The following is a 25,387-nucleotide window of genomic DNA, read 5'->3' as shown; positions in this document are numbered from 1 at the left end:
ATAAATTATTATAGACTTGTATAACTGCCTTGGTTCCCCTCCCTGGATTTGTAGGTTCTTTCTCAAATTTCTGTGGATTCTATCTAGCACAATTGTGTATTTACTCATGTTATCCTCCATGACTGTGCAGGGTCTCTAAGAGCAGAGGGTGTACTAGTATCTTCATCTTTGTATGCTCTTCGGGACTGAGGATGTTCTGAACTCCCACTAGGTGTGTTAGGTATACTTTATAAACAAGAAAAAAATCACAACAATATTCTGAATTTGTAGTTGGTGCTAAAAGTACTATCTTCCAAATATGACAATACTTTTTTTAATGATCATTAATATACATTGAGTGATAATCCAAGTAATTTTTTTTTTAAAAAAAGCAGTCTAAATTGTACTGGTATTAAATTCCACAAGATGATCTCATAAAGAATTTAACCTACTGATGGTCTGCTTGAATTAGGATCCCAGAAAAGGTAGGCAATGGTCCAAAATTTCAAATTCTAATCTAAATTAGGGAAATTAGGACAAAATGGGGGAACATTTTTAGCATCTTATTTTGCAATTTATAAGTAAGTTATATAAAAGTCAATGATGGCATTTTTTTGACTAAAATTGATTAATGCTGTGCGTTTAAAAACATTTTTCTTCTTAGTGATGATATACTTTAGAAGAAGAAACAGTAATTCATGCCACCTCACCTATATGTTGTCCATACATGTGATAAAAGAAGCTGAAACAATACGCAGTGTTTGTGGGTCCATAAGGGTTTTTGGGAGCAATGCTGAAGACAGGGCTGAGAAGTCGAGCCTTTTCACCTTCTAATCTTGGTCGTGATGTCTCAATGTACATATAAAAACCTTTAAAAAGACAAAATAAAATGTTTAAACATATTGTTATTAGGTAACACGAAATTTGAAATTGTTGATAAGTGTTAGGATTTTTATACAAGTACAGACTGATAAAAGGATTGGCATCTCATTTATGAAATATGTAAATGTATGATATTATATAAAGAATAAAGGATTTACACACTTAAAAACACTTTAAAATGTATAAAAATTTAAGACAAAATTAGAATTTTACACTTAATTTCAAAACAATATCCTAGTCTGTCAACTATATGTGTCTGAATTCTGAGAGAAAATTAATGTCTACAAACCTTGGAAATACCTGAATTATTGATACTGTGCAAAAATTTTTAATATTTTATTCCACAATCTTTAAATCTATAGCTCAGTGTTCCTTTGCCTTTCATATTAATGGCATTTCTAACATCCTAACGTTGGGGTATGTTTGTTATTAACACATTTCATACCCCCATACCTTCTTTGGAGCCACTACGATCAGCGTTAGGTCCTGTATTTGGAGTATATTTTGTATTTCTTGTTGCAGTACTTTGCTTTGTCCAGTCAAAATTATCTGTATCATCTTGTGTGAACAAACAAATGTTACCATCTTCAAATCCACAATGAAATTCTCCTGTTAACAAATTTTAATTAAAGTGATTGTTATTAATTAAATTAATACAAACATTGTAATATTCTTATAGGAGAAATTTAAATCATTATACAGCAATAAAATAATGCAAAATTGCAGTAATGAAATCAGAGCCATAAGAGCCATAATTGTGTACAAGATTACAATTAGACATAAAATGATTTTATTTTAATGAAAAATAAAAATAATATATGAATCAGTCTCTTGTTTAATAATTTAAACCAAAAACATTTTCTTCTGAAATATTCAGATAACTAAAAGGCTATAATTCACCCTTGATTTATGGCTAAAGAGTTTCCCCAACTTTGTTTTTCAGTATAGGAACAATTCAAGCTAAACTGTCAATTAGAAAATCATCTTTTAAATTTACCTGGAAGCACGTTAAAGCTGTATACATTGAGATTATAACACTGTGTCTGGAGATGCTTCCATGTATATCCATTTACACAAATGGAAGTTTACTTATGGGAAGCTAATGACAAATTCTTTTAAATGGTAGTTATGTTTCATACTTTATATGAATATGGGTTTGCCAGATGCTTGAAATTCACTAGAAATGAAGTAATGGAAAGACTTGATGAAGGCCAGTGGAAGGACTGAGATATTTTGTATGCCTACTGCACGCTGACTTTAGACCCAAGTTCAGAGAGAGCTTTCTTCAACTGCCCTGAAATGAGGGTAGTAGTAACAATTCTAGGTATCACGAGGGTTACTTACTGAGATGCACCCTGTTTGATATATAGGAGTAAATAAAGAAGATGATGTCCACTATACACAGAATTAAAATTATCCTTAATTTAGAAAAATTTAATGCAATTTATATTATTTCATTCAAACTCAACACAACTCTATGAAATCACAATAAAATAACACCATTTTTTGAAGCTCACAGAAAGGAAACCTTGGCCTAGTTCAACAAGTAAAAAATAAAGTCAAAACAGTACAGATTCCTTGGAATTCATAGAGATAAAAACATCTAAAGAACAGGAGATTTCTGTTTGTTTTGTTCCCTCCTCTCTACTATGGGGTAGATTTATCAGATATTGTTGGGAGTGGAACCCTAGCAGTTGGGATCATGCCCCTGAATTAATCTTTATGTTTCTTTATACTAACAATGAACTATATGAAAGGGATTTAAGAAAAATTAATATTATTAAAATATTCAGAATACCCAAAGTGATCTATAGTTACAATGCAGTCCCTACAAAAATAGCAATAGCTTTTTCTTTATATAGAAATACAAAAAATTTTTTCTACTGGTGAGCTTCATGTGAAATCACACATGAGATCCCAAGCTGCCAATACAATTATTAACAAGAATAAAACTGGAGGCATTTTAAAATATAAAGTTACAGTAATCAAAAGAGTATGGTACTTGCACACTATTGGTGGGAAAGTAAATTGATGCGTCATGGAAAATAATATGGAGCCCCCCCCCCCCAAATTAAATATAGAATTAGCATATGATCCAATAATCTGTTGTATGAGTATACACTCAAAGGAAATTAAATCAGTACCTAAAAGAGATATGCAATCCATGCTCATTACAATATTATTCATAGTAGCCAAGTTACAGAAACAGCTTAAGTGTCCACTGATAAATGAAAAGATAAAAAAATTGTGGCAGATATATTCCATGGGGTATTTTTAAGCCTAAAAAAAAATAAGGCTATCCCACCATATAATAATAAAAGGGTAATATGCTAATTAGACTGGATGTCTTTCCGGATGTCATTCTGGATGAAGTTGAGGCAGAGAGAAGCCCAGGTCTCAGGTGCCTGCCAGCGGCTGGAGGTCCCGAGTGCCAGAGGGAAGCCATGCATCAGGCCTCTAGTTTGCAATAAAATGGATGAAACTGGAGGACAGTAGGTGAAAAAGCCAGACACAGAAAGAAAAAAAAAAGCATAATACCATTTACATGTAGAATCTAATAAAAGTCAAATACATAGAAGCAAAGAGTAGAATGAAGGTTGTCAGGGGTCAGAGGAGATGGAAATGGAGAGATGTTGGACAAAGGGTAGTAACTTTCAGTTCTGCAGGATACGTTCTGGAGATCTGCTGTACAACAGTGTGCGTGTAGCTAACAGTGCTGCATCGTACATGTAAGATTTTGTGAAGAAGGTAGATATCATGTTAACTGTTCTTATCATAATAAAATGAGGACACAATTGACATTTACAAATAGAAGTAAAACTGAGGGCTTTCCCTTTGAATTTAAGAAATATTTTTTGTTTTTGTTTCCAGATTCAAGAATCACTGAATCTCTTTGTGTTTAATTATACTGTATATTCTGATTAAGAAGATTCGCAGGGACTATAAGCATTTTGGAGATTCAAACTCAGCATTTCTGGATAAACAATATGCCGCATAAAATATTTACTAACACATATTTGTGCCACGAATCTTACACTAAACAAGACATGACTACCTGATGCTACCAGTTGAAGATCTAATGTTGATGACAAAATTTAGTTATATTCATGGGTAGGTATCTTTTAGGTAAAATATGAAATTCTTTAGTTGCTATTTTGGAGTCATAATAAGGAAAATGTTTAAATTTAAATGTTTTTTATTTTCTTAATTACATATTATATGCACAAACAAAATGTCCTAAAACAAAGGTAAAGATTGAAGATTTCAGCTTATAGATCTTCTATCAAAACTTTCTTTTTGGGTATTATAAAAGATTATGTGTAATGATTTTTAATCGAATCATTTTAACATATATTTTGTGTAATTTATTTAGCCTTGTTTAAAAATATGCTTGCCTTTAAAAACAAAAAAAACGGAGTATTTAAGTCTCTCATAGCAAGATTAAGCTACAACACAGCTTATGACAATTTAAGACTTGCCTATAATTTTATATCTGCCTAAACTTTCATAATTAGGGTTATTTTACATATGATCTAAGTTGTTTACAATAAATTTGAGGGAAACATAAATAATAATTTACATTGAACAAAAATATATAAGTAATCTCAATAGTTCATTGCTTCTGTAGATATATATCTTTATAGTGAAAAACCTATTGCTACAGAGATTTTTTGAAAAGTTGGCAAGTAAAATAAAAAAAAAACCCACACTATATAGAACCATCATAATTTTGTGATTATCCTGTTAATTTATATGAGGTAATTATAGATGTATGCAAAAAGTCTATTCATAAAAATATTCATTGAGATAAGGAATATCTTCATAGATAATGAAAATTCACTCATCTATAAAATCTTATCAAAAGTCAATGTCATTAAAATATTAAATATTTCAAAAAATAAAAAAGTAATAAAGTCCCTGATTTTCACAAAATGTGGAACTGAAGATTGACTTTGTTTTGAATTGTTCACTAGTTTTCTAATTACAACATGATTTTGACAGGTTTTCAGGGACTACATGGACATAAATAAATATATTTAAAACTATTGGCCTGGTGCACGAAATTCATGCACAGGGGAGGGAGTGTTCCTCACCCAGGCCTGCACTCTCTCCAATCTGGGACCCTTCAAAGGATGTCCTGCTGCCGGTTCACAGGGATCGGGCCTAAACCGGCAGTTGGACATCCCTCTTGCAACCTGGGACTGCTGGCTCTTAACCGCTCATTTGCCTGCCTGTTTGCCTGATTGCCACTAACCACTCTGCCTGCCAGCCTGCTCGCCCCCAACTGCCCTCCCCCTGCTCACCCCATCTTCCCTCCCCACTGGCCTGCTTGCCCCCAACTGGCCCCCCTGCTGGTTTGCTTACCCCCAATGGCCCCGCCCTCCACCAGCCTGATCACCCACAACTGCCCTCCCTCTTGGCCTCGAACCGCCTCTACCTCATCCCACCACCATGGCTTTGTCCAGAAGAATGTACAGAAGGTCTCCTGGAAGGTCTCCCAGTCTAACTAGCATATTACCCTTTTATTAGTATAGATAGAGGCCTGGTGCACAGGTGAGGGCTGGCTGGTTTGCCCTAAAGGGTGTCCCGGATCAGGATGGGGGTTCCCTTGGGGTATGGGGTGTCCTGGGTGAGGGGTCTGTGGTGGTTTGCAGGCTGGCCACACCCCCATGGGTTGAGGGTCCCTGCTGGCTAGCCTGGGTGAGGGGCTGAGGGCTGTTTTCAAGCTGGCCACATGCCCTTCAGGGTGGGGATCCCCGCTGGGGTGCCTGGCCAGCCTTGGTGAGGGGCTGATGGCTGTTTTCAGGCTGACCAAGACCCCCAGTGGGGAACCTCACCTCATGAGGGTGTGGTCAGCCTGGGTGAGGGGCTGAGGGCTGTTTTCAGGCTGGCCACAACCCATTCAGGGTGGGGGTCCCCGCTGGGGTGCCTGGCCAGCCTGGGTGAGGGTCTGAGGGCTGTTTGCCAGCTGGCCACGGCCCTGAGCAACCCAGGCTCCCAGACCCTCCTTGAGCAGAGGCCACAGCGGCTGGAAGCAGGTATCTGGGGTTTACTTATCTTTTATAATTGAAACTTTGTTGCCTTGAGTGGAGCCCACCGCCGGCAAGGACAGGCGGGAAGCTTGGCTTCCTCCATTGCCAGCGGCAACCCAAGCCTCCTGTTTGCTCCAGCTCTGTGGCCACCACCATCTTGATTGTTTTTATTTGCATACTCTCTCATGATTGGCTTGTGGGTGTGGCTTATGGGTGTGTCTTGTGAGTGTAGCAGAGGTACGGTCAATTTGCATGTTTCTCTTTTATTAGGTAAGATGTTCTCCATTTCCCGGTATCCAAAATTTTACTTCCCTGAATCATTTTCAATATAGTGAAGAATGAAAAAACTCAGGAATGAGTAGCATGATGCCCAACAGTCCTCTAGTCCAATGGCCCTTTTCCCCCACCTACCCTCTTTTTTACTCTTTATTTTTCAGCTTTACTGAGGTATAATTGACAAAAAATTGTACATATTTAAGGTGTATAACTTGATTTTGGATATGAATATACATTTTGAAAAGATCACCACTATTAAGTGAATTAATATAGCCATCACTTCACATACCACAGTATCACAGTTATCATAATCTTTTTTTTTCTTTTTTTGGTGAGAATGCTTAAGATCTACCCTATTGGCAAACTGCAATGATACAATACAGTATTGTTAAGTATAGTCACCATGCTGTACATTAACTCTGAAGAACTGACTCATTTTGCATAACTGAAAGTGCATACCCTTGACCAATATCTTCCTATTCCCCTTCCCTCTTCTTGGCAACAACCATTCTGTGTCCTGAATCTGATTTTGAATATTTTAGACTCTACATATAAGTGATATCATGCAGTATTTGTCCTTCTCTGTCTGGTGTATTTCAATTAGCATAAGGAGCCAGGTTTATCCATGTAGTTTCAAATAACAGAATGACTTTATTTTTTAAGTTGAATAGTGTTCTCTTGTATGCATATACTGCATTCGCTTTATCCATCTATCTTTACATGGATATTTAGATAGTTTAATGTCTTGGCTATTTTGAATACTGCTGCAATATACTTGGAATAATAGGTACCTCTTAAAGACTGAGATTTCATTTCCTTTGTATGTATAACAAGAAGTGGGATTATTGGATCATATGTTTGTTTGTTTTTTAATATCTGGAGGCATCTCCATACTGTTTTCTCTAACGGCTGTTAAAATTACATTGCTGCCAACTGTGCACAATGCTGAATTGAAGAGACTATCCTTTTTCCATTGTGTGTTCTTGGTACCCTCATCAGAAATCAGTTGACCATAAATTTATGGATTTATTTCTGGGATCTCTATTCTGTTCCATTGGTCTAAATACCAATTTTTATGCCAGTACCATGCTCCTTGGATTACTATGGCTTTGTAATATATTTTAAAATCAGAATGTGTGATGCCTCCAACTTCGTTCTTGTTGCTCAAGATTGCATTGACTATTTAGGATCTCTTGTGGTTCCATATGTATGTTAGGTTTGTATTACTATTTCTATAAAGAATGACATTGATTTTTTTATAGGAATAGAATTGAATCCATAGATAATTTTGATTAATGTGAATATTTTAACAATATTAATTATCCCATTCTATGAACACAGGATGTCTTTCCATTTAGTTGTGTTTTTTGTTTCCTTCAACTAGTTTTTGATTCTTTGGCTAAGTTTATTACTAAGTATTTTATTCTTTTTTGTTGTTATTGTGAATGGGATTTTCTTAATTTCATTTTCAGATAGTTCATTATTAGTGTATAGAAAGCCATTGTTTATTGTATGTTGATTTTGTATTATACCATTTTACTAAATTTGTTCATCAGTAGTAACTTTGGACTAATATCATAGGCAATGAAAGTAAATCCTCTTTTTAGTTTTAAGTGGTTTCTGAGAGATAGGCAGATTTTCAATTATACTATCTATAATAACCTATAATAATAAAAGCATAATATGCTAATTAGACTAGACAGCTGAACGACCTTCCAGACATCCTTCTGGACGACCTTTCAGACGAAGCCAAGGCTGCGAGGGCCGAGCCCCTTGCATGCATTTTGTGCATCAGGCCTCTAGTATAAATATATTTTTACATACATTTTTATATTACAAATATATTTATATATACACTTATATTATTATATTATGCACATATGTTGCATATACATACATATTATCTTGTACTTATAATCTAATGTACAGCAAAAATGTTTAAAAGATAATCTCCTCAAATTTTTAAATTTCAATGATTTTACAGACTGCAGAACCTAAATCAAACCAAATACACCTTTCAAAAAATTAAAAACCTCTTTACAATAGAAAATTGCAACTCCATACTTGAGAGACCCAAGAACTCATTTCACTTTGATTTCATATACGTTTTGGTTGCCACAGTCTAGCCACACGCTAAAGTTCGGGTTTGGTCTGAAGGCACCTTCCTGACGAAACGAGCAGTGTGTTAGAAGGGCCAGGGAGCACTGCTGGTGTGTATTGGAACCTGTAGAACATGGTTCTCTTGACCATTAATCATCTTTCCTTTCAGTTACCATTTTCAATAAAAAAATTATAAGAAATAGAAGGCCCTTGTCTTTTAAATTTGACAAATGCATTTTTTTAGGTCTAATAAAGAACCAGACTGGGACAAATTGTTATGAAATTATATATTTTGGTAATGGGTATTTTGGATAAATTCACTTAAGTATTATGTAAGTTGATAAAATACAAAAGAACATTTAAGATTAGTATGATTTATTACCAATATATAAAGCCTTATATCACATTTATTATCATTTAAACATAACAGTTATTAATTATTGTCCTATAATTAATTTTTACTATTAAGAAGATGTTTCAGCCATACTATAATTTATAATTTAGCCAACATATATTCTAAATATTTTAAAATTTTATTATCAAGACAATAATCAGTTTTGAAAGAAATATTGCTAAATGATATTATAAGAATTCATTAAAAATAATTATTAAGAACATATAAGATTTAGCAGCATTTTCTTCATTTTCAGAAACAGAAGTACTTAATATTTTTAACTTTATTTTTCTCATTTAGATGTTTTCCTGGACTATTTAATTTTCACTTTCTCTTCAACTTCATTAACAATATAATTACTGGAAGGTGTATTTTAATTAAATGTGGAGGATAAACAATAAGTATATTGTAACTAACTAAAATATTATAGTAAAATTAAAGTAACAGAAAACAAGCTTGCTAGGAGCTTGGTGCAAGGATATTTAACTACAAAGGAGCAGAAGGAAATTTTAGGGATGATGAAACTTTGTGGTGCTGGTTACATGACTATGCATTGGTCAACGGTTCTTAAATGTCTTTAATAGGGTGGTTTTTACCACATGTAAATCAGACCTTGAAAATAAATGACAAAAATTAAAAATATTATAGTATTTGCACATAAGATCTTAGGCAAAAGTAATGTAACTCAGGGAAATGAAAATTAACTTTCCATAGCAAAAATCTAAAACAAAACATTACCTTCTTTTGCATGTTGGCCTATTTTTTTCTCTTATCGAATAATGTCTGGCTTGATTATGAACCTGAATCTATAAATGGCTTTGTTTGATAAAACATTTTTATTTTACATATTTAGGACCTGAAGGCAATACCAAGGTTAAATAAATCAATTAATAAGAAAAAAAATGTAACTTGTCAACAACATAAAAATAATTATTCTTGATAACTTACAGGAATCATTGTGTAATGCTTAGTAAAAATCTTTATTTTAAACAACTCTCAGCTTCCATCATGTTGACTATTCATTAAAAACCAAAAGGTACACAGCTAATGTAAAGCTTTGTTATAGAAGGTTATGCAGGAAATTGTTTTAAAAATAAAAAATCCAATCTTTGACTACATGTAAAATGCTTGCTGAGGAAAATATATTGGTAACTATGACCTAACAGTTCCGAGCTTCTTAAAGAAGCATTCAAAACAGGTGTGTGTGTGTGTGTGTATGTGCATACATATACAGGGTGGGGCAAAAGTAGGTTTACCCTTGTTTGTATGGAAAATAATACAATAATTTATTAATAATAATACAAGAATAAACTGTTTCCCGTAGTCACGACTACAAACCTACTTTTGCCCCACTCTGTACTTTTTACACACATACTAAAATGTATGTACATATTTTTCTCTATAAGAATTCTGTTTTAAAATTAATTTTATTATTAAAAACTTAATATTTTGGTAACTACTTTGAATGGAAACTCATGTCTACTGCTCACACAAGAGTAAACTGATGTCATAAAGTTACTAACTAGAAAATTAGTATATATTTCTTAGTGAAATGACAGTCAAAATATTTTCTACCACTAGGATAAAATTAGTAAAAATTTGATGAGAAAAAAAAAAAGAAGAAGAAGCTTTCAAATTCTAAATTGTCTCTCATTAAGACACACTCCTGGCTTTTGTAACTTTTGAGCAGCATACTCCAGACATACTGAGCTTTTACTCAGTTATTATCTGCATACGACTTTCTTTTCAATGACAGGTATGCCTTTCTTAAGCAACCTCTATTCAACTCTCAGGCTCCAGCTCAAATATCATCTCTTCTGTAAAATTTTCTCCTTTGCCAAGTGATTAATAATACTTGTATTGAGATAGTCTGTGACCAAACACTCCATCTACTAGTTATTTACATATATCTATTGCTTAGTAGATAGAAGCTGTTTAAAAATTTTTACTTGAGTTGAAATACTTGTAAAATTTATCCTGTATCTAGTTTTAATTTTCCCATGACAACTCTTTTTAAACATTTCTACTTAGTGTGCAGTCAGAGAACTTACTTTGAAAGGAACTATAATCAATATAGTAATTAACTAGCAATAGTACCATGGGGAGAAGCCAAAGAGATTCTTATTTATACAATTAATTCATCCTGAAACTGTCATTAATTTGTTCTCTTAACAAATGATCATTTGGTCAAATATCAGGTGCTATGATAGACACATAGATAGTAAGATATAAGGAGAAATTAGAAACAGATTATCGTTTTTAAATATTTTATAATTTACTGGAGGATTAGCTCATCACACAGATGAAGATAAATTATTATGGGAAATCAAAAAGAGGAAATACTTAGTGAAGCAAGATGTATTTGTACTAAACTATATAATAAAAGTGAACATCAAAGGGTTGATAATAGTACCCACATCAAGGGGGCATTTGTGATGACTAAATAAACTTTTATATATGAAAGAAATATTTAAACAATAGAAATCTATAAAATATTCAATATTAAAATTTGAATATGGAAAAATGGAGTCAAAGAGAATCTTTAGTGGAAAATATAGCAAGAACAGAGATTCCATAGTTTTGTCTTTGTTATATAGGAAGTGAAAGACCATTGCAGAAAAGGAACTACAGTAAAATGAAAATAAAGACTTGGACATTTTCTTCCGTAAGTATAGGAAATGGAGAATTTTGGATGGATGGGAGTAAGAGTGCAAAAGGGCTCTTCATTCTTTTATTAGCCAAGAACAATATATTCTAACACACAAAATCAATTCTTAATTTTAATGTGAAATATTATTAAAACAATGGTGACCAGATTATCTCCTTTTTTCCATATAAGATGGGTATACAGAGTAGTGATCCATTAAACATCTTTATTTTTTACCCCCAATCCTCACCAAAGGATATGTTTTTTATTGAATTTGGAGAGAAGAGGAAGGGGTAGAGAGAAAGAGAAAAACATTGATTTGAGAGAGAAACATTGATCAGTTGCCTCCAGTCAGCACCCTGACTAAGGATCAAACCTGCAACTTAGGTATGTGCTCTGACTGGGAATTGAACCCACAATGTTTTGGTGTATAGGATGGGATGATGCTCTAACCAACTGAGCCAATCAGTCAGGGCTCCATGAAAAATCTTGTTTAAACCATTCAAATACCAATTTTCTAAGTAACAATAGTCTTTATGAGTGGAATGTAAAAATAAAAAATGAGAATTAAAGAAAAATAATAGCAATAAAAATGATATGTAATGCCACAATAGAAAAAAATAATTCTACAGTTACACAAATAACAAATATTAAGCAAGTTGGGGTAAATGACTCCATATTTAGAAAAATATTATTAAAATCAATATTAATATTAAATAATTTGTCTTTATACCCATATCCTTTGAAACTTAAAATTTACACTTAAAGCTGGTTTTATTGATTCTTAGCCAGGATATTTTAAACCTAATAAGAACAGTTGCTAAATAGTATTCGTATGTCTATGCATTTTCTATTTTTCCTAAGTACAAAATACAATGTAATTCTTAAAGTAAAAATATACTTACTCAAATGAGGATTAACAGGAGCTACAAAAAAGCAAAAAATAATGTTAGAATGGTTTGAATGTCTTTTAGCAATAAAAGTCTAATCAGTGTCTCATAGTTCTTTACCACAGCTTAATGATCTTCCCCACTGTGACCATGGAGAATTATATTTGCAATCCATTTTGTTCAAGGGGATTGACTAGACCCTACTTTGGAGCTCAGCAATAACAGCCTGAAAGTACCCAAAGATCAATGTTTAATAGCATGTGGAATTTGTCATCTTCCAAAAAATGGAGTTGCTGACCTTTTATATCTTAACCAGTTCTAAGCAAAATGCAGAAATATAAACTGAGGCTGACAATAGGACAATATATAATCTAGATGTTTTAATAATGAAAGCAATTATCCAACAGAGAGTATACCTAAGGTTTTTTGGGCTGCTATTTACTTCTGGTGAAAATAAAATGGTATATATGAAAGTAAAGCAATCTTCATATCACATTATGTATGTGTCCTAAAACAAATCGCCACTTCAGTGCTGCTTTGTTTAATTACATTCACACACAGGTGTGCACACACAAATAGTTTTCAAATGTTAAGCAACACATTTGAATTTTTGTGCACCAGAAGAAATATTTATCTCAAAAAGGCTAATTGTGTTTGCAAAAAAGTAACAATTGATTTTTTAAAACACTGTATTTTTATTGCTTTTTTAATCAGAGGAAGGGAGAAGGAGAGAGAGAGAGAAACATCAGTCAGCTGCCTTCTGCACACCCTCTACCCTGGATGGAGCCCACAGTCTAAGCATGCGCCCTGACAGGTCATTGAACCAGCAATCTTCTGATGCACTCAATCAGCTGAGCCACACCTACCAAAGCACCAGTTGCTTTCTAGTTGAAGAGTATTAAACACTTTAAATTTCACTAAAACAACAACAAAAATATATCTACCCTAAAAGACAAATGGTATCTGTAGATATTGAGTAATTATTTATCACTTGGAAAGAAAGTTCCATTCTGTATGAAGGAAAGCATTATTGTAGTCTCCCAAGATTACAATGGTCAACTATTATAACCTGCAAAAGTTTATGTACTCTACTGTTAATTCCTATGTTAGATATTAACCACTTATGTTAAACTTGGGACTCTACTAGTTAAGTATGAAAGTCAATAAATGTATAACATGCACAAAACATGTTCATATGTAATGTTACATTAGTACATTGAGATCAATTTTAACAAGGTGAGTTAGTTTCCTTATCAATTACTTACTTTTGCTATTTCCACATAGAGAAGAAAGACCATTCCAATTACTTTAGTTGTTTTTATTATTCTGTATTCCCCATTAAAAATGATGAAAGAAGAAACTATACATTCACTAGTTCCATTGAAATGGAGAAAAAATGATTGTTTTACTTTCAAAATAACAATGTATTTTAATTGAAAGTTAATTTATAAAAATCAAAATTATTTCATAATTAAAATAATATTGTCTATGTATTATCTTTCAAAGGAGTAAACATCTGAATTATAATTTAATTCTAAGAAATAATTCACAACAACAGTTCAATTTCAATTATAGTTCACTTTCAATATTATTTTGTACTAGTTTTAGGTGTAGAGCATAGTGGTTACACAATCATATATTTTAAAAAGTGTTCCTCCCAATATTTCCAGTACTCACCTGGCACCATACATCGTTATTGCAATATTATTGACTATATTCCGATCTCTGTGTCTAAGTGACCAGACCGAATTTTAATTGTCTTCTCATATGACATATGACTTTTTAGTCACAAAGCTCAGTAAAAATAACACAATTATCCTTGTGAAAATTTGCCATTATAACTTCTGAATAATGAAATGAGTTCATTTTCTTATTTCAATGAAACTTGATGTCTAATTTCATATAAATACAGGTATACAGTTAAAGTATATTTTATTCCAACCTATATTAAATTAGTAATTTTAATGAAATGTTTACAATTTTAATATGTATATTTAAGAATGTAAAGATAATTAAAGAAAATTACAACTAAGCATAATATTTATTTTCAAGATTTATTTATTTATTTTATTTTATTTTTGTTACTCCTCACCTGAGGATATTTTTCCATTGATTTTTAAAAGAGGGTGGAAGGGAGGGGAAGAGACACACAGAGAGAAACATTGATGTGAAAGACACATTGATTGGTTGCCTCCTTGCACCCATCTGACAGGGGTCAGGGGTTGAGCCTGCAATCAAGGTACAAGTCCTTTACTGGAATTGAACATGGGACTCTTCATTCTTCATGCTGATGTCTCTCCAATGAGCCAAACTGGAGCTCCAGATTTTATATTTTAGTTTGTTGTCTCATATCCTATATAATAAAAGCCTAATATGCTAAGCATCTTATCATTCGTTTTACCATTTGATCAGTCACTATGACGTGCACTGATCACCAGGCGGCAGATGCTCTGACTGATAGGTTAGCTTGCTGCTGGGGTCTGGCCAATCAGTACTGGGAGAGATGGGCCAGACACACCCTGGAGCCCTCCCGTGGTCTCTCCCTGGCCCTGAACAAAATTATTTCATAATTAAAATAATATAATAATATCTATGTATTATCTTTCAAAGGAGTAAACATCTCTGAATTATAATTTAATTCTAAGAAATAATTCACAACTGGTTCTACTGAGTTTATAGTTTCATAATTGTTTAACTTTATAAGACACCAAAACTTTCTGAATCTGATATCTTCAACTTTTAAAGAATAAAATTAATGCATAGTTTCTAATACCCCTCCATATTAAACAGTCCAAGTTTTATAACTTGGGGGTAAGGAAAATAAACATTAGATAAGAGGAGATATTGTATTATGTACCCACCACCCAAAGTGAAATCATCTTCTGTCACCATATACTTGGCAACTTTACCCTTTAATACTCCCCACCCCCTTGGGGTGGTGGGCACACAATGCAATATACAAATCATGTGTCATTGAAATGCAAACTTAAAACCTATATGATCTCATTAACCAATATCACCCTAATAAATTTAATTAAAACTAAAATAAAAGAGAAGACTAGATAATATTTCATATTTTAAAAAACATATAAAACTAAAACTTTAGAAAAATATATTGGGATGCTATCTAGTGTCTGCCCAATGAAATAATGGTAGTGATTAAAAAATATCAATTGTATTCTGCATAATATATAAATATCACTAACATTAAAGGTACTAGAGGCCTGGTGCCTGAAATTTGTGCACTGGAGGGTGGGGATCCCTCAGCCCAGGCTGCACCCTCTCATAGTCCCAGAGCCCTCAGGAGATGTCCTACTGATGGCTTAGGCCCACTCCCCATGGAGCAGTCAGGCCATGGAGGCTCGGAGCAGGTGCCCTGTGTGTGTGTGCATGTGTGTGTGTGTGTGTGTGTGTGTGTGTGTGTGTGTGTGTGTCTGCTGGGGGCCTGCCCCCAGCCGTGCTGTGGAGGCTCGGAGCAGGCACCCCTCTGTGTTGATCTCTCAGGCTCCAGCTGCGCATGAGTATTATTCTCTCAGACTGGGGCCACACCCGGCCCCTCCTCCTGAGCTGGTTGTGACCATTACGGAGTCCCGACCTCTTTTGCATATTACTTCTTTTTATATATATAGATATTTTCTTTCTTTCTTTCTTTCTTTCTTTCTTTCTTTCTTTCTTTCTTTCTTTCTTTCTTTCTTTCTTTCTTTCTTTTTCTTTCTTTCCTTCCTTCCTTCCTTCCTTCCTTCCTTCCTTCCTTCCTTCTTTCTTTCTTTCTTTCTTTCTTTCTTTTTTTCTTTCCTTCTTTCTTTCCTTCCTTCCTTCCTTCCTTCCTTCCTTCCTTCCTTCCTTCCTTCCTTCCTTCCTTCCTTCTTTCCTTCTTTCTTCTTTCTTTCTTTCTTTCTTTCTTTCTTTCTTTCTTTCTTTCTTTCTTTCTTCTTTCTTTCTTTCTTTCTTTCTTTCTTTCTTTCTTTCTTTCTTTCTTCCTTTCTATCTTCCTTTCTTTCTTTTTTTTTTTTTTATTAATCCTCATCTGAGGATATTTTTCCATTGATTTTTAGCGAGAGTGGAAGACAGAGAGGGAAAGTAAGAGAGAGACATCGATGTGAGAGAAACATACCGATCGGTTGCCTCCTGCACAAGCCCTGACCAGGGCCTGGGCCAGGGAGGAGCCTGCAACCAAGGTACGTGCCCCTGACCGGAATCAAACCTAGGACCCTTCGGTCCATAGGCCGACGCTTTATCTACTGAGCCAAACCGGCTAGCAGGGGTGGGCAAACTTTTTGACTCGAGGGCCACAATGGGTTCTTAAACTGGACCAGAGGGCCGGAACAAAAGCATGGATGGAGTGTTTGTGTGAACTAATATAAATTCAAAGTAAACATCATTACATAAAAGGGTACAGTCTTTTTTTTTTTTTTTAGTTTTATTCATTTCAAACGGGCCGGATCCGGCCTGCGGGCCATAGTTTGCCTATGGCTGGGGGGGTATAGATATTTTCAAAAGACACATTTAAAAAAAATGGAGTGATTCTAATACCTTTACATTCTTTGATCTTTAATGAATATTCCGCTCTACATTACACAAGGTAACACAAAAGTAGGTTTACAATTGTATGTGAAACACAGTTTATTTTTGTATTATTATTTATTAATTATTGTATTATTTTCCATATAAGTTACTGTAAATCTACTTTTGTTCTATCCTATATATATCGTAATCTTTTCATGAAAATGGAACATCATACCCAATATACTCTGACTAATGAGAAAAGAGTGAAGAAAGAGTGGTTTAATATGAAAAATAAGTTTTAATGAGTTATTAATTTCACTTTACTTTTTATTTATGATAGTATTCACTCTTTCTTACATAAAAAATATAGTTAATGTTAAACAGAATGGAAACTTTCAACTGCAAAAATATATATTGCATTATCTTTTTAAGTCAAACTCTGATGACAAAAAAAGAATAATATTTAACTGCATTAATGAAATAAATATGAAATATATTGACACTGATTCACTCAAGCCTGAACATACTTTGACAGTTCTGGAGCTAGCCATTGCTATTGTTTATACTCTTTAGATAAAGTTTTTAATCAATTATTTTACAGTTTTATACAAGTTTTAATTTTTTCTCAAGTAGGACATGTAAATAGTGAAGAAATATAAAATGCATGTAGTTTATAAAGACACACTGTTACATACAGACTCACATGAACATTTAGATATTTTTAACATTAGCAATATAAAGAAAATAATGACCCAAAGAGTCTACTAAGATGCTCTTCAGCAAAAGGTGAATGGATAAAGAAACTATAATACCTCTATACATGGGACATTATTCAATAAGAAAATGAAATAATTATCGAGCCACAAACAACATGGAAAAACTTAAATGTGTATTGCTCAGTGAAATAAGCCAGTTTGAAAAGGCTGCATGCTGTATGATTCCAACATTTTGGTAAAAGCAAAATTGCAGATAATAAAGAGTGAGATCAATGGTTCTGAGGGTTGGAAGAAGAGAGGGGCAGAGAGATGGAGCAGAGGGACCTTTTAGGAAAGTGAAACTATTCTGTGTGGTTTTGTAATGGTGGATAAACAACATCACACACTTCTCAAAATCCATAGAACTGTAAACACAAATAATAAATCCTAATGTAAACTCTTTAATAATAAAATGTCAATATCAGTTAGCCAATTGTAACAGTTGTTCACTTAATATTAGATGTTAATAACTGGGAAAACTGTGTCGGGGGAGAGGGCATATATAAGATCTGTCTAGACTTTCTTCTCCATTTTATGTAACCTTAAAGTTATTCTAAAAGAAAATAAAGTCCATTAGTTTAAAAAAATTTAAAAACCTTTTTGATCACATTTGCTAACCTTTCATTTTAATGATATAAATGTTTAAGCCATCAAGAACTTGAAAAAACTAAAATGCAGAAATATTGCATCATAATTATGGGATAGAAAAAAAAGAACATTGCTGACATTATTGAATAGATTTAATGTTAACTAAAACATTATTCTATATCTCTACATTCATAATCAAATATTACCACCTATGATTACGTAGTGTGGGGTTTTTTGGTCACTTAGCTGACGATACAGTAAATCAATATGCTAAATTTTAGTTTATATCTAAATTTGGTAGATAGTTGCAAGCTACATATTACAGATAGATTAATATCAAAATAAATGCTTTTAAATAAAAGGTTACTTACCACTATATTTGATGACACGAATTGTTGAATCTCCTTCGCCAAATTTGGTGAGAGGTGTTAGTCGGACTTCATAAGCCTCTGGTTTAATTAGCTCAGTCAAATTATATGTAATTAATTCTCCTTTTTGAATATTTCCATTTATTTTAATCTCTTGTTCCCACCAACGCTGTTGTCCAGCCTAAAATCAAAACAATTATGCAATAATGTTCCCAGTATTTTCTTCAGAGGTACTTAATTGTGTTGTAACCAAATAGGGCAGGCATTCTGAAATTTTATTTAAATAAGAAAGTACTAATATTATAAATGTGTTTTATTAAAGTTCTATAATAAGCAACAAATTTTGCAGATGTTTGTGGATAATCACCAAATTTTCACAGAATAACCTGTCATATAAACAGATTTAAAGTCATCTAATTTAAGAGTCAGAGAGATATAAAATAATAGTCTATTGAAGTCTCATCTAGGGACTAGGAGAGATATAAGATTACTTATTACTTAACGTATTTATAGTCAACTGGTCTCTGGCGAAGACAATGAAATGGAGCAAAGACAGTATTCTCAGCAATTTTTCTAGAACCCTGGGCAACCCTATGCGAAATACTGAATCTAGACACAGACATTGCAATCTTCACAGCACTTAACTCAGAATGAATCACAGACCTACAAGGAAAACATTAAACTACAAAACTCCTAGAAGATAACATAGACAATTAAGACACTGGGCTTTGCAATAACTTTTGGATACAACACTGAAAACACACTCCATGAAATAAATAACTGATAAGCTGGACTTCTTTAATTTAAAAATTTCTCATCTATCAAAGACAATATCATGAGAATAAAAACAAGCCACAGATCGGGAGAAAATATTTGCGAAAGATAAGCTGATAAAGAACTGTTACCAAAAATATATGGAGATCTCTTAAAATTCAATAATAAGAAAACAAACAAAAACATTTAAAGAAAGGGCCACAGATTTTAATAAAAAAAGATGCTTCCCATGATATATCATCAGAGAAATGCACTACACACCTATGAAAAGATTCAATATCCAGGATACTTACAACACCAAATGCTGTCAAGGACGCAGACAACTAAGAACTCTTATTCACTGCCGGTGGGAATGTCGAGCAGGACAGCCACTTTGGAGGGTAGTGTGGTGGGTTTTTTACAAAACTAAATATGGTCTTTTCATATGACCTAGCAACTGTGCTCCGTGGTATTTCCCCAAAGGAGGTGAAAACATATTCACCCCAAAAATCTGCACTTGGACATTTATAGCAGTTTTATTTATAATTGCCAAAACTTGGAAGCAATCAAGGTGTCCTTTAGCAAGTAAGTGCAAAAATAAGTAGTGCTACAACCAGACAGTGGGATGTTATTGAGATCTATCTAGAAATGAGCTATCAGCTATGAAAAAAACATGGAGGAAATGTACACGCATATTAATAAGTAAAATAAACCAATCTGAAAAGGCTACAGACTCTATGATTCCAGCTATATGACATTCTGGAGCAGGCACAAATATGGAGACAGTGCTTACCAGGGATTAGGGGAGCGGGAAAGGTGAATAAGCTGAGCACAGAGGATTTTTTGGACAATAAAATTACTCCGCATGATGATATAATGGGGGATACATGTAATTATAATTTTGCCCAAACCTATAGAATGTAAAACACCAAGAGTGCACCGTAATGTAAACTATGGACTTTGGCTGATAAGGATGGGTCAATGTAGGTTCATCAATTATAACAAACATACCACTCTAATATAGGGTGTTGATATTAGGGAAGACTATGCATGCTTTGGGGGAGGGGAGTATGTTGGAAATCATTGTACATTCTGCTCAATTATTGCTATGAACCTAAAACTGCTCTAAAAATGTAAGTCTAAAAAATTTTGTTGTGCCACTTTTATAAATTTCTGTTCTTTGCATACATTTTCAGTTTTCTTTTATTTATGTAGCTATTATAAGTATAGTTGCATTATAATATGTTTCTAATTTTTGTACACCTGGTGTCTATGGCATCAGCATAAACTGATAGCTAAGCTTCACATTAGCATTGGCTCCCCTTGCCTCCCAAGTCCTACAGGGTGATGCACAAGAGCCCAGTTGGTTTTACACCGACTTGGGTTTGTATCACATTTGAGAATCCCTGAGCTTAAGAAAGCTTAGTATTTTGTAACTGATAGTAACCAAACCTGCTCCTGCATTACCTAAAACAGAGACATATTTATTACACCAGACATTAAACAGACCTTCCTTGTGCTTCAGAGGGAGACACTATGCAAATGTTTGCTATGCAAATGAACTTGAAAAGAGAGGCTGGAATAAAAAGACAGTGTCTCTGCACAATAATATGAAAAAAAAATCAAGAGATCCACAGAAAACTGTTGTCTAAAAATACAGTCTTGATGAATATGTAGAGTGGAATAGGTATGGAGAGCAATTTGGCAATAAAAACAATATTATAATGAGAACAGATAAACTCTTGTACACAAGGAGACAGGAATATTCATGGCATAGAAAACATAAAATAGTCTACCAGTAAATATCAGTAAGAGATAGAATAATTAGATTGTTTACCCTTCATAAAATGTAACACAAAATGCAGCATTAAAAAGTGAACCCAAGATACACACATCATCATGAATAAATTTTACAAAAGTAATAGCTAAAATTAATTTTAAGGCAGAAATATTATTAAATTTAAAGCATACATTTTGAAAAGGAATATATGAATGTATTATATATATATATGAGTGTGTGTATGTATGTATGTATAAAGAAATACAGAAAATAGTAAATGCAGTAAATGCTGAGTACAAGATACTGGTCACATGGGTTAGGAGAGCATCGGGATGAGAAAACAGAATTGTGAGGGGTAAAGAAAGGACTTCACCCTATCTGGTGATGGGGCGCAGGTAGAGTGCAAATGGTGGCTAATCATAATGCCTGTAATATTTCTCTTTATTTTTCAGAAAATTGTAGCATAAGAAATAGGCAATAATGGATTTTCTTTTTTTTTTTTAATTAAATCTTTATTGTTCAGATTATTACATTTGTTCCTCTTTTTTCCCCCCATAACTCCCCTCCTCCCAGTTCCCACCCCACTCTCCGCCCTCACTCCCCACCCCCTGTCCTCATCCATAGGTGCACGATTTTTGTCCAGTCTCTTCCCGCATCTCCGACACCCCTTTCCCCCCCAAGAATAGTCAGTCCATTCCCTTTCTATGTCCCTGATTCTATTATAATCACCAGTTCATTCTGTTCATCGGATTATTTATTCACTTGATCTCTGTCTTCCTTGAATCCTAAAACAGTGCGCTCTTGCATTGCTTCCTACATCTCCATCTGTGCCTGCACCTCGTTCTCATACAGAGGTGCTTTTCCTTTTCCTGAGTTCAAAATATGGATGGTATTTGAGATTTTATATGTGATGTTTTAGATACGCTGTAGTAGTGGTTCTCATATTTAGGCAAGCATGAGAGTCATGGGGCAAATTCTAAGTCTTAAACACCAGCATTTCTGCTTCAAAGAGATCTAGAAATATAATTTTTCAATTTGTTTAAAAATATAATTTAAAAAATCATCTTCTCCTTTACAAGACTATTGGATGCTGATGATCCAGGGCTACATTTGGTGAGGCATAGCTCAGTCTTGCTACACCACCTCATTAATACTAATGGCTTCTTCTAACACCTCAACATTGATTGCTCTTTCACTTGTATATTCTGGTCAGATAGTTAAAAACAAGGAAACCACCCTAACTGGTTTGGCTCAGTGGATAGAGCATCGGCCTGCGGACTGAAAGGTCCCAGGTTTGATTCTGGTCAAGGGCATGTACCTTGGTTGCGGGCACATCCCCAGCAGGAGGTGTGCAGGAGGCAGCTGATCGATGTTTGTCTCTCATTGATGTTTCTAACTATCCCTCTCCTTCCTCTCTGTAAAAAATCAATAAAATATGTATTAAAAAAAAAGCACAAAGAAAACCCCACTCCATATATAAGTCCTCACTATGTGCCAGCACTATATTAACTGTATCACACTTATTATTATAAACTAGAGGCCCGGTGCACGAAATTTGTGCACAAAGAGTGTGTGTTCCTCAGCCCGGCCTGCACGCTCTCAAATCTGGGACCCCTGTGGGATTGGGCCTAAACCAGCAGTAGGACATCCCTCTCACAATCCGGGACAGCTGGCTCCTAACTGCTCACCTGCCTGCCTGCCTGATTGCCCCTAACTGCTTCTGCCTGCCAGCCTGATCACCCACTAATCACTCCCCTGCCAGCCTGATTGATGCCTAAATGCTCACCTGTCGGCCCGATCACTCCCAACAGTGCTCCCCTGCTGGCCTGTTTGTCCCCAACTACCCTTCCCTGCTGGTTTGTTCACCCCCAACTGCCCTCCCTGCTGGCCTGATTGCCCACAATGGCCCTCCCCTGTTGGCCATCTTGTGGTGATCATCTTGTGGTGACCATCTTGTGATAGCCATCTTGTATTGACATGAAGGTGGCCATCTTGTGGTGGCCATATTGTGACGACGTCGCATGATGCCACCTAGGCTTTTATTATATAGGAAAATCTACCATGACTCCTAGTAGGTAGGTAGAACTAATACTAGCCCTATTTTATAAATGATGAAACTGAAGCAGAGGGAGGTTAATGTGACTCTCCTAATGCTGTATAGATTGGGAGTAGCATCTGAAAAGTAAAGTTTGTTTACAACCAAAATTACTCTTTCTGGCATTACTTTCTCCTTGTTTCCTTAAAATTTATCTTTCCCTTTTTTTTTAACCAGAGCCAATTTAGTCAAAATACTGATAAAGAATTTTTTTGAATATAGATTATAAGGCAGAAAGAATTTCTTATTAATGTTTATACCTACAGTGTCTGCCCATTAACATGGTAAAGTTGTGATGAGATTAAATTCCAGGATAGTGTATATTTAACTGGCCCCCAAGGAGTACAGCATGAAATCCAACTCAGTTAACAGTAACTGCAACCAATCACTGAATTTAAATATTGGTAAAAATTGACATAAAACCTAATTGCACAGGAATTACTTTACTCATGCATAGCTGATGCTGGATACTACAAAGTTTCTATCAGTCTTTTGTCCTAAATATTCTACAAAATAATATAATGTAAATGGCAATTTCACTGTTTTTAGATTTTCAAATTAGATGCATTAAACAAAGGCAAAGTACTGTTATTTCAAAAGATATATAAAAAACATATACAGAATAATTTGACTTCTTATTATTACCTACAGGCACACAGGTTTAATCAAGGTGTACCTTTCTGAATATGTGCAGTACATCCCAAGGAGAGACTGTGGGTATAAGGAGATGCATTACACAAATGATTTTAGTTCGTAGACACATTGATGTCATTATACTTATTACAAACTTTGAAGTGCATACCTTTATATGTGTATTAAAAAAGCAATAACTTTTATTCCATCTTTAATTTAAAGCTTTAATGAAAGTATATACTTCAGCAGTTGAGGAATGAGCAATTAAATACTTCATATTATATCTCAGTGAGCTGTGCAAATGTAAAAATGCAAAAACTGAATGCAGTGTTTGCACAAACACCGAAAAATGAAATATTAGTCCACTGTTTGAAGGTAATATGGCAAAACCCTCAGAGAACATAGAACTGAAAACATAATGGAATGATAGTCCCAGATCAGCCCCGTTATCATGTTGATTTGAAAGTAATGTGTTGAACACTTTTTTATCATTTATATTTTTTTAAATTTCCAATTAACTTTTTCTTTTTCTAGGAGGTATATTCCTTTCATATGATTTAGGGGGTAACTTCAAAATCTAAAAATACACTACAAGGAGGCATTTTACGAAAAGCTGCTGTTTGCTGTTTTTACCACTGAGGATATTTAAAAGGCAATTGTTGCAAAGGTTTCAGAAGGACAAATCATATTTTTATTTTTTTAATTTTAAAAGGAATAAAATTATCTCAATAAAGCAGAAGGTTGCAATAGATTCTAAAATGTGAAAGAAAAAGAAATGCCATATTTCCCTTCCTTTCTGGGTTGCAAACCATTTTCAGGACTGCAAGTGAGAACCTAAAGGAGGAGATGGGGGAATACACCAATGAATAGCAGACATATACACATGTGTGTTCCATTTGCTGTGAAGTGACCCCATAAGATACATATTGATATGCTCAGAGGAAACTTCCATCCATGCTTATCAGCCACACTGCTTAGGAAAATAAAAGCCTATCTTAAAAACCCAGGTACTACAGGACCTAATATATACTGTTATGATTATCCCACAGAGTATAAACTAGCTAAGATAACATTTTAATGGGTTAGAATGTAATTGCCTTATAACCTCAGATAAAAGTGACATGGGTTTTAAGATGCACCTTTATTTTAATAACACATTAGGGAATAAAGAGATAATAAATAACATGACATTAAATGTACCATATTTATATTTCCCACTAAGTAGTAAGAGCATGCACTTATCCATTTAATTACATACCCTTTCTTCTATTATTGCCACAAATTTGAGTCTCAATTACTTCACATTCAGTGTACATTTTACTGAATTTGAGTCACTTTTTCAACCCCTGGAAATATTTTGCTTTTCATACTTTGCTTATATAGTAATGCTAGAAGTGACATCATAGTTTTTAGATATACAGACATTTAATATTTTTGTTTCCCATTCCTCTTAGGAGGCTTATATTTTTATGTCTAAGGTAAAGTTAAATAGCTTTTCTTGAAAGCTATCTTGAAGCTTTCCACAGATTGATTTATGACTAATCTTTCCGTAGATTATATCAACATCTCCTAACATTAAAAATGTTGTGCTATTTCCTGAGGTATGTGGGCAACATCTGTTTTTCATTGCATTTTCATTTTCACAAGCATTGTAGGCCATTGTAAAGTACAGAGTATCTTTTGTCTCTCGATGTAATCATAATGCAAT

General features: G+C 34.0%; 1 protein-coding gene across 1 annotated transcript in view; it reads right to left on the bottom strand.

The window, feature by feature from the left end:
• MDGA2 (MAM domain containing glycosylphosphatidylinositol anchor 2) overlaps positions 1–25,387 on the bottom strand; it is a 944,924-nt gene that overhangs the window by 50,182 nt on the left and 869,355 nt on the right. Inside the window, exons 11-14 of the mRNA XM_081087224.1 lie at positions 18,422–18,599; positions 12,217–12,237; positions 1,315–1,470; positions 690–848 (exon numbers count right to left, since the gene is read on the bottom strand). Coding sequence (XP_080943350.1) covers positions 690–848; positions 1,315–1,470; positions 12,217–12,237; positions 18,422–18,599 — 514 coding nt within the window. The remainder of the gene's footprint in view (positions 1–689; positions 849–1,314; positions 1,471–12,216; positions 12,238–18,421; positions 18,600–25,387) is intronic.

The sequence above is a fragment of the Myotis nattereri genome (assembly GCF_964212035.1).
Source record: "Myotis nattereri genome assembly, chromosome: 1".
Lineage (NCBI taxonomy): Eukaryota > Metazoa > Chordata > Mammalia > Chiroptera > Vespertilionidae > Myotis > Myotis nattereri.
Note: the sequence above shows the minus strand (reverse complement) of the source record. Positions and strands in the feature narration are given on the sequence as shown.